Here is a 13,649-nt window from a genome sequence, read left to right as displayed (position 1 = left end):
AAAAAAAAACCTCTCCAATTTCTCGTTTCTTTCTATGGAAAAAAAAACATCGCGCAATTCTCATCTCAATCGTAGAGAAGAAAACTATAGAACTTGTGACGATTATCTTTGGATATGTTCTTACAATTTTATTTTATTTTTGTTTGTATTTCCATATTTTAGTTTTTTAATATTTATTTAAGGTATGTAGTTTTTATTTCTGTGTATAGATAAAAAATCTAGCTTGGCTCATCTCCTCTACTTAGATGTGAGGTATGTTCTTGTTTCTGTATATACATGAAAATCTAATTGTAGTTTTATTTTTTTTCTTGAATATAACTATGAAGTTTATGTTTTTGTTGGATGTTTGCTTTCTTGTTGATTTATTTCTTATTTCTTCGACTTTATATATATATATTGTTGTTGTTGCTGTTGGTTGTGTAAAAGTTAGCTAGATCTTTCTTTCTTTACCCTTATCTACTTGAGAAACTTAAATTTTTCAATCATTGTTTTTTATATTTAAGGAGGTTTATAAGAGTTTGCATTGGGTATGTTTGGAGTCTTTTTTATCCAATTAGTAGTGTTTACAGTTCTGTTGTTATTTGCATTTGTAAAGAGGATTGTTGATTTGTTCAGTAATTCAAAGACGCGAGTATTATCCATTTGTAGTTCCTTTGAGGAGAGAAAATGTGCCCAATTTATAAAAAGAAAAGAATTAAAAAGAAAAAAAATTTATAATATGACCAAAACAAACTTAAAAAATATTATGTGATTTAAAAAAAAAATTAAACAAATTAAAGTTACAAAAATGAAACAAAGAATATATTGATATTATTTAATTAAAATTGAAAAAAATAAATTTTATCATAAAAAGAAAAGAATTAAAAAGAATTTTAAATTCAAAATAAAAAATTTATAATATGAACAAAACAAATTTAAATAAAAAATAAGGAAAAAAATACTCTCTATGGACGGAGAGAATCTCTCCATCTACGGAGAGATTGTCTCTCCTTTTAAAAAAGAAAGAACACTCGTCTCTTCTTTCACTGGATGGAAATTTTATTTTATTTATTTACTTATTTTTTAAAATTTTTTGTTTATATTATAGATAAATTTTTTATTTAAATTTTTTTAAATTCTTTTCTCAATGAACTTAATTTTTTTTAATTACTGTTTTTCCCTATTTCAAATGACACTTTTTTTTCCATTAAAAATTTTGTCAATTTAAATTTGTTCAATGTAAAATTATTTCAATTTTTCTACAGGTAAAAATTACTGATTAATTTATTTTTTAAATATTTTGTTCATATTATAGATAAATTTTTTTCCATTTACATTTTTTAAAATTCTTTTCTCTTTATGATTGAGCTTAATTTTTTCTATCACTGTTTTTCTCTCCTTCAAAGGAGAAATTTTTTTCTATTTAAAATTTTTTCAATATAAATTTTTCTGATTTAAAATTATTTCAACTTTTTACTGGTGGAAATGACTGTTTTTCTTTGCACAAAGCTGAATTGTTCATTTTTGTCATTACTATATTAAATCGTTCAATTTCAAAATTAATATCACAAATAGCTTGCCTCAAATGATTATTTTTATAACTAATTGATTCGTTTCTTATTTAAACACTAAACTTATATCAACATTAAAAACGTTAATATGACGATCAAAATAATCCTAGTCATGCAATAGACTAGTTTCTATTATAAGCTAAAAAGTTAGTCAAAATTCTTCCCATAAACCTGCATGATCCACGAGTCAACCATACTTTTAACACAACCCTAGAAGTTAGCACAATTTATATTGGGAATGGGAAAATGTCAATATTAGAGATCCAATATTTGCTTGCAAGCTCGATAATGATTAAACTCAATATTTTTTAATAGAAAATTAGTAATCATAATTTTTTTCAAAATTTTAAAGTTTTAGTATTTCAAAAGGCTCCTCAACATCATTCTTGACCATCATTTGCACATTAAAAAGTTAATTTGAAATATTCATGCGTATTTCATTAGATCTTCTGGGCTGATTTGCATCTCATGATATCAGTTTCAAGAAATGTGAAATTTTACTAAAGAAGAGACTAGGTGCATGTTTGGCAGCGCTTTTTCTCGTCAAAAATTTAATTTTTGATTGTTATTTAACTATTTCAACTGTCATTTTTAACTTCATCTCTTACAGGTAGGATCCACTTTTCTCTCCAACTAACAAGAAATCGATTTTCAAAATCACTATCGAACAAGTCCTAGAATTAGAGTTAGAGTTTGATTAAGCCATTTTTGGTGTAGTTAAAATTAGATTTGTAGTAAATTTTGATAAAATTAATCAATATATGGTTGAAAAGTTGTTAATATCATAAAATGTGTGGTTAAATTAATTATTAACTTTGACATAAATTTGTATCAAGGTTTTAATCTGCATCATACAGGAGCTAAATAATAAACTAACACTTCAATATCAACGTCTGTGTATAATGTGGTAATTTGTTCTTTCAACTTTATTTCACATATGTAAATCATTCAAGAATTGTATACATTCATTTAAACATTGGAAAGTTGCATATAGTGCATGTAAATACTATTGTAATTTCGTCACAGCAATCACTTTTTACATTATTTCTCTTTCAGTGAGCCCGTCCTAGTATCAAAAGTGATCGAATGATAATTCCCTAATTTCTCTTTCGACTCCTATTCATTGTTAGTTGCTTTCCTCACATCCATACCAATCCATTGGTCTCCCGATTCGTCCCGTCGTCGTAATTTTACCCCACCTTATCCCCTAACCCTCACCTCCTACTTATGGTTTTGCTCTTGTTCTTGCCTCATATTATGATTTCGCCTCATTCTCCTATTCCATTTTCTCCTCTATTCCTTTCCATATGTCTCCCATCTCCAGCCCGGGTTGTGAATAATATCGTGGGAGTGCATAGCGAAAGAACAATGATAGTTCGATCATCACCAGAGAAAAGCATTTCTTTTTAAAAATAAGTTTTTTTCTTCAAATTTATTCATTTATTTTGTATTCTTATCCCCCCACCCCACGCCACCCACTCCCTCGCCGCTCCTACGAACTCTTTTCTTCATTTCAGTGTCTTTATAACTCATAGTACAAAGGTAAAAAGAGTAAAGAAGAGAGAGTATAATCCTATGGTCACTCCTCACCAGAACATGCCCAGATCTCTCTTTCCTATTCACCTCACATTCACCCCTTAAGATTCGACTATACATTTTCTTTATCAAAAGCAAAGAGCAATTATCAGAGACTCCTCAATTCACAAAAGCAATGGCGACTCTACAGAAGTTCAAGCTATTAGCAACCCATTGCGCAGTGGCTGGAAGCCCAACAAGGAGCCCAACCACCAGCCCAGTAATCCACCTCCGCCGGAGAAAAACTCTCCGAATGCTTCTCAGCCGCAACGGAGGTGGAGAAGGGAGAAAGCTGCAGCCTCGACCTGGTGATGACTCATCTGATGGAAGGAGAAGTGACGATAGCGGTGAATCGCCGGAGAAGGGGAAGGATACGGTGGTCAGCCACAAGCTCAGAGACCTGTTTGTATCCTCGCCGCCGCCGTTCGAAGAGCGGAAGTCTGGGACTGGGAATGTGCAAGAAGGGATGTCGCCGTCGGCGAGTGTGGATGAGAGGAGAGGTGTCACGCGGCCTCTACGGCCGTTATCGGCTACGTTCCGGCAACGGCTGCTGAGGAGAGCTTGGCGCCCTGTGCTTGGTGCCATACCTGAGTCACATTATGAAAATTAAATTGGAGTGACAAAAAAAAAAAAAAAAAGAACTTTTATTATTTGAATTTTAATTAACTTCTCAAAAAATTTGACTTCTTAATAGCTTCACATGTATGTTTCACAAATTAGAAATAAAATAATTGATAAATTTAGTTAGGTATTTATCTTCATAAATTACATTTACGAGGGAGGGACGTAGTTAATATCTTTTTTTTTTCCATCACTTGGCCTTGGGAAGAACTCCCTTTACATGGTACAATAATTCTCAAACACTTATGGAAAAATTTCAATCGTTAGAGTAGTTCTCTTTTTTTCTTTAAGATTTTGACTCGATTTAATGGTGCATTTTCCGAGCACTTTGATATCTCTTATTTCTTTTTGCACTCCTTTAATCTAGTTGTAAGGCTTCAGGAGTATAGATGGTATTCTACTTGATGGCCATGGATTAAGAGTTTCAGTATGATGATCCATCAATATGTTAGTTCTTTTTATTCTGCATAAACAAATCAAATATAATGAGAAGAAATAACATTAGTAACATATATTATATGTACAAATCTCAACGTTCAACAATTTTATATAAGAATAAAGTCAGTGTGTCAGATGAATTTTGTCCACCTAGGTGATTGATCCTCACATTGGCATGAGACCTACGCCGACCTCATGTAAATGAAAAATGTTAAGAATGGTACTCCACCTATCCCGACTATGAGTGTAGGTCAGTTAAGATGTCAAAATAATTCTGACACCCAACACGATTGTTTATATAAATGTCTTTGGTTTACGTTGTCATTGAGCACGAAAAGTACATGAACTAATTAGTCTTTTTACATGTTTGGAGGCTCAGGCAAAACAAAAAAGGCGCAAATTTTTTAACTTTCTTTGTATTTTTTATATAAGTAAAGTGTGTTAGTTATAGCATATGATATATAATATTCAATTATATGGTAAGTGAAATGTTAAATCACCTTTATATGTAATGCGATTTGTAAATTTGTTTTTAAATATGAATTATATATTACATTAACAAGCAAAGTTCATTTCAATACATATGTCGCCCATGTTTGGTCCACCTATGACCTATTTAGTGAACTTTAGCAATATTTGATAGTTTTGATTCCGAGTTTTCAAATAAAAACTGAGGTCTATAAAAGTAACGATTTATGTAGACTGATTAGGATATCTATATTATTATTTCAAGTGCCTCAATATACTCCTCAATAAGCGCGTCTAAATATCGAAATGCTCCTCCCAATAAATTCACAAGACCTATGAAGCGCCTCATTGTGTAGATATCTTTCCCATAATTGAATTTTAGTGAAATGAAAATTCGACTTTACACCAAAAAAAAAAAAAAAAAAAGCGACAAATTTATGGGAAATTTATATTATTTTCCATCATAATAGGCTTGTTACAATATATTATAAAAATCAAACGACTCCACGTTGTTGATAGAGAAAGTCATTTCTTGACAAGAACAAAAGCACCCCATAAAAAAATTGGCATTTTCCCCCGCGCATTGGTGGATGCAATTATGTCAATATGGCATGAGGATGAATATGCATATGATTATAATACACATTCAAATTCTTGTTTTTAATAATTTCAATATTTCCAAAAAAGGGAACATAAATAAACAAATTAAAACTGCTAAAGCAAAGTGAAGAGTTGTAATTTTCTGGAGGGAAATTGGTCACAAGTAAATAATAAACAAATAACACAAAGATTTGATATTAGACTGGTTAAAGGATTATGCTGCAAACAGAAGCAAGACAAATCCGCACACTTACTTGATTACAGGCATGCATTGGCAATTTGTTAACCACTTAGAATTCAATTAAATTACTGACCAAATTGTTTTTTATTCACACATTTTATGAAATCCACAACTATTATCCACTTATCTGTTACTCATTTTCTATCTTTTTATAATTCGTTAAAAAATTCTATTATTAAAAATATGAAAGCATAATTTCCCGATAATGTATAAAATGGCTGCTTGACCCTTGAAAGGATGTAATTTACTCTAAATTACGAGAGCTTAGCGATTTTGTTCGAGTATTTCTCATTAAGACTCCGTGTATGATGTGACAAAGTAAGGTCATCTGTCCAAATCCAATAATTATTATGCTAAAATATTTCTAAAAAACCATGTAATCTATAAACCATTTATATAATAACTACGCATATTTGTCAATCGACAAACAAAAAATGGAGTGGTTCTTTGACCAAGTAGGCAAGGGATTGTTTGTTTAAATACATAATTTATTTATGTACTTAAAATTGAAATTTTAACTTACAATTGATGGTGGGGTATAATACTTGAAAGTGCCATAGATCTTGAAGACAAGGGCACTTGGAAAGATGTAAAGAAAAGGCTACAAATAATCTAATTTTAAATTGTCTCATTTTAGTTTCCACTTTTTATGTTACAAAATACTTTTGAAAATGGTACTGTGCTTGGCGGTACTATCACTTATCAACAATACTTTAATTTGCACACACACTCAAATATTCAGGACTTGCTCGGTAATAATTATGAGAATTTGTTGTTTGATTGTTAGGGAGAAAAGTGGGTCCCACTTGTAAGAGAAGAAGTAAAAAATGACGGCTGATTTAGAAAAGTGACGATCAAAAAATTAATTTTTTTTAGATCAAAAACAGAACCAAACATGCACTCAATGTGCTTATAAGTAGATTTTAGACCTTTGTCATGAGATTTTGACAACTTTTGGCCTAATAGCCGGAAAAAGTCAGGTTTTTGCCTTTCAATTTTGAGAAAAGTTCAATGAAATAGCATTTAAGTAAGTCCAAATATTTCGTAAATCATACCATTTTCGAACTAACCAATAGATTACCACAAATTCATCCTCATGCATTAAAAGCATCTCAGACTAGCACACAAACAAGCCATTTTACATCTGAGAAAGAAAACAAAGATGCAACACAATTACAGTCTTCATCTACATTTAATGGAGAATTTCATGAACCTTCAACCTATGTTAACAATGGTCGGATCATGTTTATCGTTCAGGAAAACAGCGGTCAGAACATTGCTTGTACGTAAAGATGATTTCAATAGCTTCAGAGCCTGAAGAAAAATAAGATTTAAAAAATCAATTGCGTATTCGAATGCAAGGAAAAACAAAATTACTACTACTACAAGAAAATAATTCAAAATCAAGAACACTAACACTATTACCTTGTTAAGGACAATACAAAACAACAAAAATAGGCTAAATTGTATTCCAGACGAATTTAGAGTTGGCTCCATGAATCCATTTTTACCACTATGCTCCATATATTTTTAATAGAATTAATTTTTTGTCCTCAGTAGGCAAGATAAAAAAATTTCACTGTTGATTGATGTGATAGAGAAAAACATAAGTATTGTTTTCTAAATGTATGACTATTGCAGAAAATCATGAGAAAAGTTCTCTTGTCACGTCAACAGTGATAAAAAAATCAGACTTGTTATTTCTAAATCTATTGAAAGATCTAAAACAACAAATCCCTAAATAACTATAAGGGGCCTTGTTAGTTTTAATCTAATTCTCTCTCTTTGAAACATAATGTGAATACATAAATTTGTGTCGTCTCTTGTAGACTAAACTTTTGGATCGGACAGTTTAGCATGTTATTAGAGTTGTCACTTATATCCACAAAAAATAATAATAAATAAAAATAAAAAAGGGAATCTAGCCACCATACCTTATTCATCCCGAAGTCTACCTCCTTTTCTTGTAGTGCAGCCAATCCCTCAACGTTAAACTTGTTAATCAAAGCAATGATGGATATAGCGGACATAGGTTTCACAACCAGATCATCCATTACCATGTAAGTCACCACGCCTTTCACAAATCCGCCTTCATTTGACACGTCTTTCTTTTGGGAAGGAGCGACATATGTCAAATTTCTGGTCATTGGTTTGGAGCACATTGAGCAAGGTGTATTGGGATCATCAGAAAAACTGAATGAACGCTCACTGTATCTTTGATTGCACTGACTGCAACTGTAGTAGATTTTCTGAGCTGGTTCATCAGTAAGAAATGATAAAGGAACTGAAGAAATAGGATTGGGTGCCTTTGGTCTCAAGAATATCTCCTTGTTGCCTAATATATACTCATCGTTCAAATTCTCAACGCTTTCATAGAGCTTGCCCAAGCAGCCCACCATTTCTTGTTTGCCGAGTAACCTAATAGCAGTAGCTAATGGCATAGCAAGAATGTGAAATATGAAATCGACAAAGTCTTTTCCAGCTTCAGCGAATAAAACCCTATTGCTTTTCGTGTCGATCAACAGCTTCAACTGCACTTCGGATTCTGCCATGTTGCTTATGAAAATCTATCTGTGTTATTCCCTGTCACTGAAAAGAAATTCAAAATCTATTTCTATAATAGACACAATTGGGATTTTCTTTGGAAAATGGATTATAGAGTCAGTTGAATGAATTTAATAACAGACGCCTGTTGACATTCTAGCCTTCCTTCTCACTAGTATAGTGCCACTACTCTATTGGAATTTGATTAATAGGCCCCATCCCTAGGGCTAAGTGATTCACATATCTACCTTTCAAGGATTAGTCAGATTAAAGTTGGAAAGAATCCAAGGAATTGACTACAATCAAATTTCCAGACTACAATTTACGCCCCATTTGGCCCTCATTTTTCAAAATGAAAATGAGTGGAATAGTTTTTTTTTTTTTTTAAATGAGTGGTTGAAAAAGAATTAAAAATTTTTGATTTACGTGTGATATTATTTTATAAAAAATTATGTGGTTCAAAATAGAAGAGAGAAAAATTAAATGGAATTTAATAGAGGCCAAACGGGGGCTATACATGTGAGAAACAAAAATAAAAAATTTGAAGTTAGGATAGGTTTTCCCATGGAGGATGTTTCTTCAATTAACACCACAATTAGAGCATCTTCAATAGACTTTTTAAACCTAAGATACTTTTTATTTTAAAGAGTCAATCTTTAAAATTATGCCACAATGCTTTCACTCACTTAACCCATGTTTGAATCTAATTAAATTACATTTCATTTTTTTCTCTCCTATTTTTAATCACACAATTTCTATAAAATAATGTTACACATAAATCGAAAACTTTTCATTCTTTTTTGATCATTCATTTTTAAAAAAAAAAAATACTATTTCACCCATTTTTATTTCCAAAAAATGGGGGCAATTAAATGCATTTAAAGTTTCAATTTTCAATGTAGGAAAATAATAAAATAATTTAAACAAAAGTTAGTTAAAATAAAAAATAGAGAAAAATTGTTGAGAGTTGTAAAATTAAATGTTAAGTATAAAGAATTTGTTAAAATATTTCCAAACTTTAACTCTTCAAATTTATAAATGCTCTCAAAATAATAAAACATGCTCTTAAAAAATAGAGAGGTTTGCTCTTACTCACTTTACACTTACAAGTGGTAAGTGGACTGAACAATATTAAGCTATATAATAAGCAATATTATTCCGTTTTCCTAGAAAAATTAACCCATCGCGAGAAATCGGGTCATTGGCCGATTCAAATAGTAACTGAGTGAACTGGACCAAGCGTGAACAGATTCTCTTTTTGGAAAAAAAAAAAAATGGAAAACAACAAAAATTCTTAGCCTTCTCTTCAATTTTAGCGTCATTGCAACCATTTCCTAGACTATTTTCAAAGTTTAAAATGTTAAAAATAATCTAAAATGTTTCTAATCTTCGGATCTAATAATATAACATCATTAAATCCTCCAAAGAAGGAAAAAACATCAACGAAATCAAGAAAGAACTTACCTGGGTATTTCGGTTTAGGGTTTCTATACTTCCACTTTGTAAGCACAAAACTACTTAATGACATGAAATAGGTACAAGAAGATAGGAGGGTGAGAATGTTTTTGTGCATTCATTTAAAGTAAAAAAAAAAGAAAGAAAGAATAATGCTCCTTGTACACTCCATGTTGTACATAGAGTTTGAAATTGCTTACAAATTCTTGTAAATTCAAAAATGTATGGGCGAAAAAGTGTTTTTCATTTTAAAAATGGTCATTCATTGTGCGACAAGTGGCACAATATTAAACTTAATGTCAAAAAAAGTATACATGTAGCAAGATTGAAAAAGAAATTTATGCGATGTGAAAGTCCAAAGCACTGAAGTTGACTGTGCCCTACTAAAAAAAGTGCTTGTTGAAATGAATTGATATTCTTTTTTGTTAATAAGGTATTTTATGCAAGGTTGATAGGTGATATATCATGAAATGATAAAAATACATGTGCACTTGACGTAGTGCGGTGATTCTACAAAACATAAGTCAATTAAAGATATTTGAACGGTTGTATCGATCCATGAAAATTTCAAAATTGAAGCAACTTACGGAACATGCCCATAAATCATAGTTGCTAAAATTGGATGAGTCCATAATTCGAAGGATGAATATGTATAATGAAATATATATATATATATATATTATTTTTATTTTATTTTATTTTTGTGTGTAAAAGTTAGCTAGGTCTTTCTTTCTTTACCCTTATCTACTTGAGAAGTTTAAATTTTTCGATCATTGTTTTTTATATTTAATGAGATTTAGGAGAGTTTGTTTTGGATATGTTTGGAGTCTTTTTTATCCAATTAGTAGTGTTTACAGTTCTGTTGTTATTTGTATTTGTAAAGAGGATTGTTGATTTGTTCAGTAATTCAAAGACGCAAGTATTATCCATTTGTAGTTCCTTTAAGAAGAGAAAATGTGCACAGCCTATAAAAAGACAAGAATTAAAAAGAAAAGGAAATTTATAATATGACCAAAACAAATTTAGAAAATATTATGTAATTGAAAAAAATTAAACAAATTAAAGTTACAAAAATGAAACAACGAATATATTAATATTATTTAATTAAAACTGAAAAAAATAAATTTTATCATAAAAAGAAAAGAATTAAAAAGAATTTTAAATTCATAATAAAAACAATTATAATATGAACAAAACAAATTTAAATAAAAAAATAAGAAACAAATACTCTCCGTGGACGGGGAGAATCTCTCCATCTACGGAGAGATTGTCTCATTGTCTCTCCTTTCAAAAAGAAAGAACATCCGTCTCTCCTTTCATTGGATGGAAACTTTATTTTATTTATTTATTTAAATTTTTTGTTTATTTTATAGATAAATTTTTTTATTTAAATTTTTTTAAATTCTTTTCTCATTGAACTTAATTTTTCTTAATTACTATTTTTCCCTCCTTCAAATGACAATTTTTTTTCCATTAAAAATTTTGTCAATTTAAATTTGTTCAATGTAAAATTATTTCAATTTTTCTACTGGTGAAAATTACTGATTAATTTATTTTTTAAATATTTTGTTCGTATTATGGATAAATTTTTTTCCATTTACATTTTTTAAAATTATTTTCTGTTTATGATTGAACTTAATTTTTTCCATTAATGTTTTTCTCTCCTTCAAAGGAGAAATTTTTTTAATATAAACTTGTTTGATTTAAAATTATTTTAATTTTTTTACTGGTGGAAATTACTGCTTTTCTTTGCATAAAGCTGAACTATTTATTTTTGTCATTACTATATTAAATCATTCAATTTTAAAATTAATATCACAAATATCTTGTCTCAAATGATTATTTTATAACTAATTGATTCGCTTCTTCTTTATATATTAAACTCATATCAACATTAAAAACATTATACGATGATCAAAATAATTTTGCCCGCGCGCTAGTTTCTATTACAAGCTAAAAAGTCAGTCAAAATTCTTCCCATAAACCTGCATGATCCACGAGTCAACCATACTTTTAACACAACCCTAGAAGTTAGCACCATTTATTTTGGGAATGGGAAAATGTCAATATTAGAGATCCAATATTTGCTTGCAAGTTCGATAATGATTAAACTCAATATTTTGTAATAGAAAATTAGTAATCATAATTTTTTTCAAAATTTTAAAGTTTTAGTATTTCAAAAGGCTCCCCAACATCATTCTTGACCATCATTTGCACATTAAAAAGTTAATTTGAAATATTCATGCGTATTTCATTAGATCTTCTGGGCTGAATTGCATCTCATGATATCAGTTTCAAGAAATGTGAAATTTTACTAAAGAAGAGACTAGGTGCATGTTTGGCAGCGCTTTTTCTCGTCAAAAATTTAATTTTTGATTGTTATTTAACTATTTCAATTATCATTTTTGACTTCTTCTCTTACAGGTAGGATCCACTTTTCTTTCCAACGAACAAGAAATCAATTTTCAAAATTACTATCGAACATGCCCTAGAATTAGAGTTAGAGTTTCATTAAGCCATTTTTGGTGTAGTTAAAATTAGATTTGTAGCAAATTTTGATAAAATTAATCAATATATGGTTGAAAAGTTGTTAGTATCATAAAATGTGTGGTTAAATTAATTATTAACTTTGACATAAATTTGTATCGAGATTTTAATCTGCATCATACAGGAGCTAAATAATAAACTAACACTTCAATATCAACGTCTGTGTATAATGTGGTAATTTGTTCTTTCAACTTTATTCCACATATGTAAATCATTCAAGAATTGTATACATTCATTTAAACATTGGAAAGTTGCATATAGTGCATGTAAATACTATTGTAGTTTCGTCACAGCAATCACTTTTGATATTATTTCTCTTTCAGTGAGCCCATCCTAGTATCAAAAGTGATCGAATGATAATTCCCTAATTTCTTTCGACTCCTATTCATTGTTAGTTGCTATCCTCACATCCATACCAATCCATTGGTCTCCCGATTCGTCCCGTCGTCCGTAATTTTACCCCACCTTATCCCCTAATCCTCACCTCCTACTTATGGTTTTGCTCTTGTTCTTGCCTCATATTATGATTTCGCCTCATTCTCCTATTCCATTTTCTCCTCTATTCCTTTCCACATGTCTCCCATCTCCAGCCCGGGTTGTGAATAATATCGTGAGAGTGCATAACGAAAGAACAATGATAGTTCGATCATCACTAGAGAAAAGCATTTCTTTTTAAAAATAAGTTTTTTTCTTCAAATTTATTTATTTATTTTGTATTCTTATCCCCCCACCCCACCCACTCCCTCCCCGCTCCTACGAACTCTTTTCTTCATTTCAGTCGCTTTATAACTCGTAGTACAAAGGTAAAAAGAGTAAAGAAGAGAGAGTATAATCCTAAGGTCACTCCTCACCAGAACATGCCCAGATCTCACTTTCCTATTCACCTCACATTCACCCCTTAAGATTCGACTATACATTTTCTTTATCAAAAGCAAAGAGCAATTATCAGAGACTCCTCAATTCACAAAAGCAATGGCGACTCTACAGAAATTCAAGCTATTAGCAACCCATTGCGCAGTGGCTGGAAGCCCAACAAGGAGCCCAACCACCAGCCCAGTAATCCACCTCCGCCGGAGAAAAACTCTCCGAATGCTTCTCAGCCGCAACGGAGGTGGAGAAGGGAGAAAGCTGCCGCCTCGACCTGGTGATGACTCATCTGATGGAAGGAGAAGTGACGCTAGCGGTGAATCGCCGGAGAAGGAGAAGGATACAGTGGTCAGCCACAAGCTCAGAGACCTGTTTGTATCCTCGCCGCCGCCGTTCGAAGAGCGGAAGTCTGGGACTGGGAATGTGCAAGATGGGATGTTGCCGTCAGCCAGTGTGGATGCGAGGAGAGGTATCACGCGGCCTCTACGGCCGTTATCGGCTACGTTCCGGCAACGGCTTCTGAGGAGAGCTTGGCGGCCTGTGCTTGGTGCCATACCTGAGTCACATTATGAAAATTAAATTGGAGTGAAAAAAAAAAAAAAAAACCCTTTATTATTTGAATTTTATTAAACTTCTCAAAAAATTTGCCTTCTTAATAGCTTCACATGTATGTTTCACAAATTAGAAATAAAATAATTGATAAATTTAGTTAGGTATTTATCTTCATAAATTACATTTACGAG

The 13,649-nt window shown here is 31.0% G+C and overlaps 3 protein-coding genes across 3 annotated transcripts; 2 read left to right on the top strand and 1 right to left on the bottom strand.

Moving 5' to 3' along the window:
* Window positions 1-3,261: 3,261 nt before the first annotated feature.
* On the top strand, window positions 3,262-3,735 carry LOC111397992. The gene has a single exon (XM_023024956.1). It carries the CDS (start codon window positions 3,262-3,264, stop codon window positions 3,733-3,735), a length of 474 nt encoding a protein of 157 aa, XP_022880724.1.
* Window positions 3,736-6,512: 2,777 nt separating this feature from the next.
* On the bottom strand, window positions 6,513-9,600 carry LOC111397211. The gene is made up of 2 exons (XM_023023999.1): window positions 9,502-9,600; window positions 6,513-8,082 (listed from the first exon to the last, which is right to left on the bottom strand). Exon 2 carries the CDS (start codon window positions 8,043-8,045, stop codon window positions 7,260-7,262), a length of 786 nt encoding a protein of 261 aa, XP_022879767.1. The 5' UTR covers window positions 8,046-8,082; window positions 9,502-9,600; the 3' UTR covers window positions 6,513-7,259.
* Window positions 9,601-13,011: 3,411 nt separating this feature from the next.
* LOC111397991 lies at window positions 13,012-13,485 on the top strand. Its single transcript, XM_023024954.1, has one exon. It carries the CDS (start codon window positions 13,012-13,014, stop codon window positions 13,483-13,485), a length of 474 nt encoding a protein of 157 aa, XP_022880722.1.
* Window positions 13,486-13,649: the final 164 nt, after the last annotated feature.

Source organism: Olea europaea, chromosome 7, assembly GCF_002742605.1.
Source record: "Olea europaea var. sylvestris chromosome 7, O_europaea_v1, whole genome shotgun sequence".
NCBI lineage: Eukaryota > Viridiplantae > Streptophyta > Magnoliopsida > Lamiales > Oleaceae > Olea > Olea europaea.
This window is presented reverse-complemented; position numbering and strand designations above follow the sequence as displayed.

Bases quoted from the DNA above. Each gene is read 5' to 3' on its own strand.
- LOC111397992 (XM_023024956.1), top strand. From the start codon at position 3,262: ATGGCGACTCTACAGAAGTTCAAGCTATTAGCAACCCATTGCGCAGTG.
- LOC111397211 (XM_023023999.1), bottom strand. From the start codon at position 8,045: ATGGCAGAATCCGAAGTGCAGTTGAAGCTGTTGATCGACACGAAAAGC.
- LOC111397991 (XM_023024954.1), top strand. From the start codon at position 13,012: ATGGCGACTCTACAGAAATTCAAGCTATTAGCAACCCATTGCGCAGTG.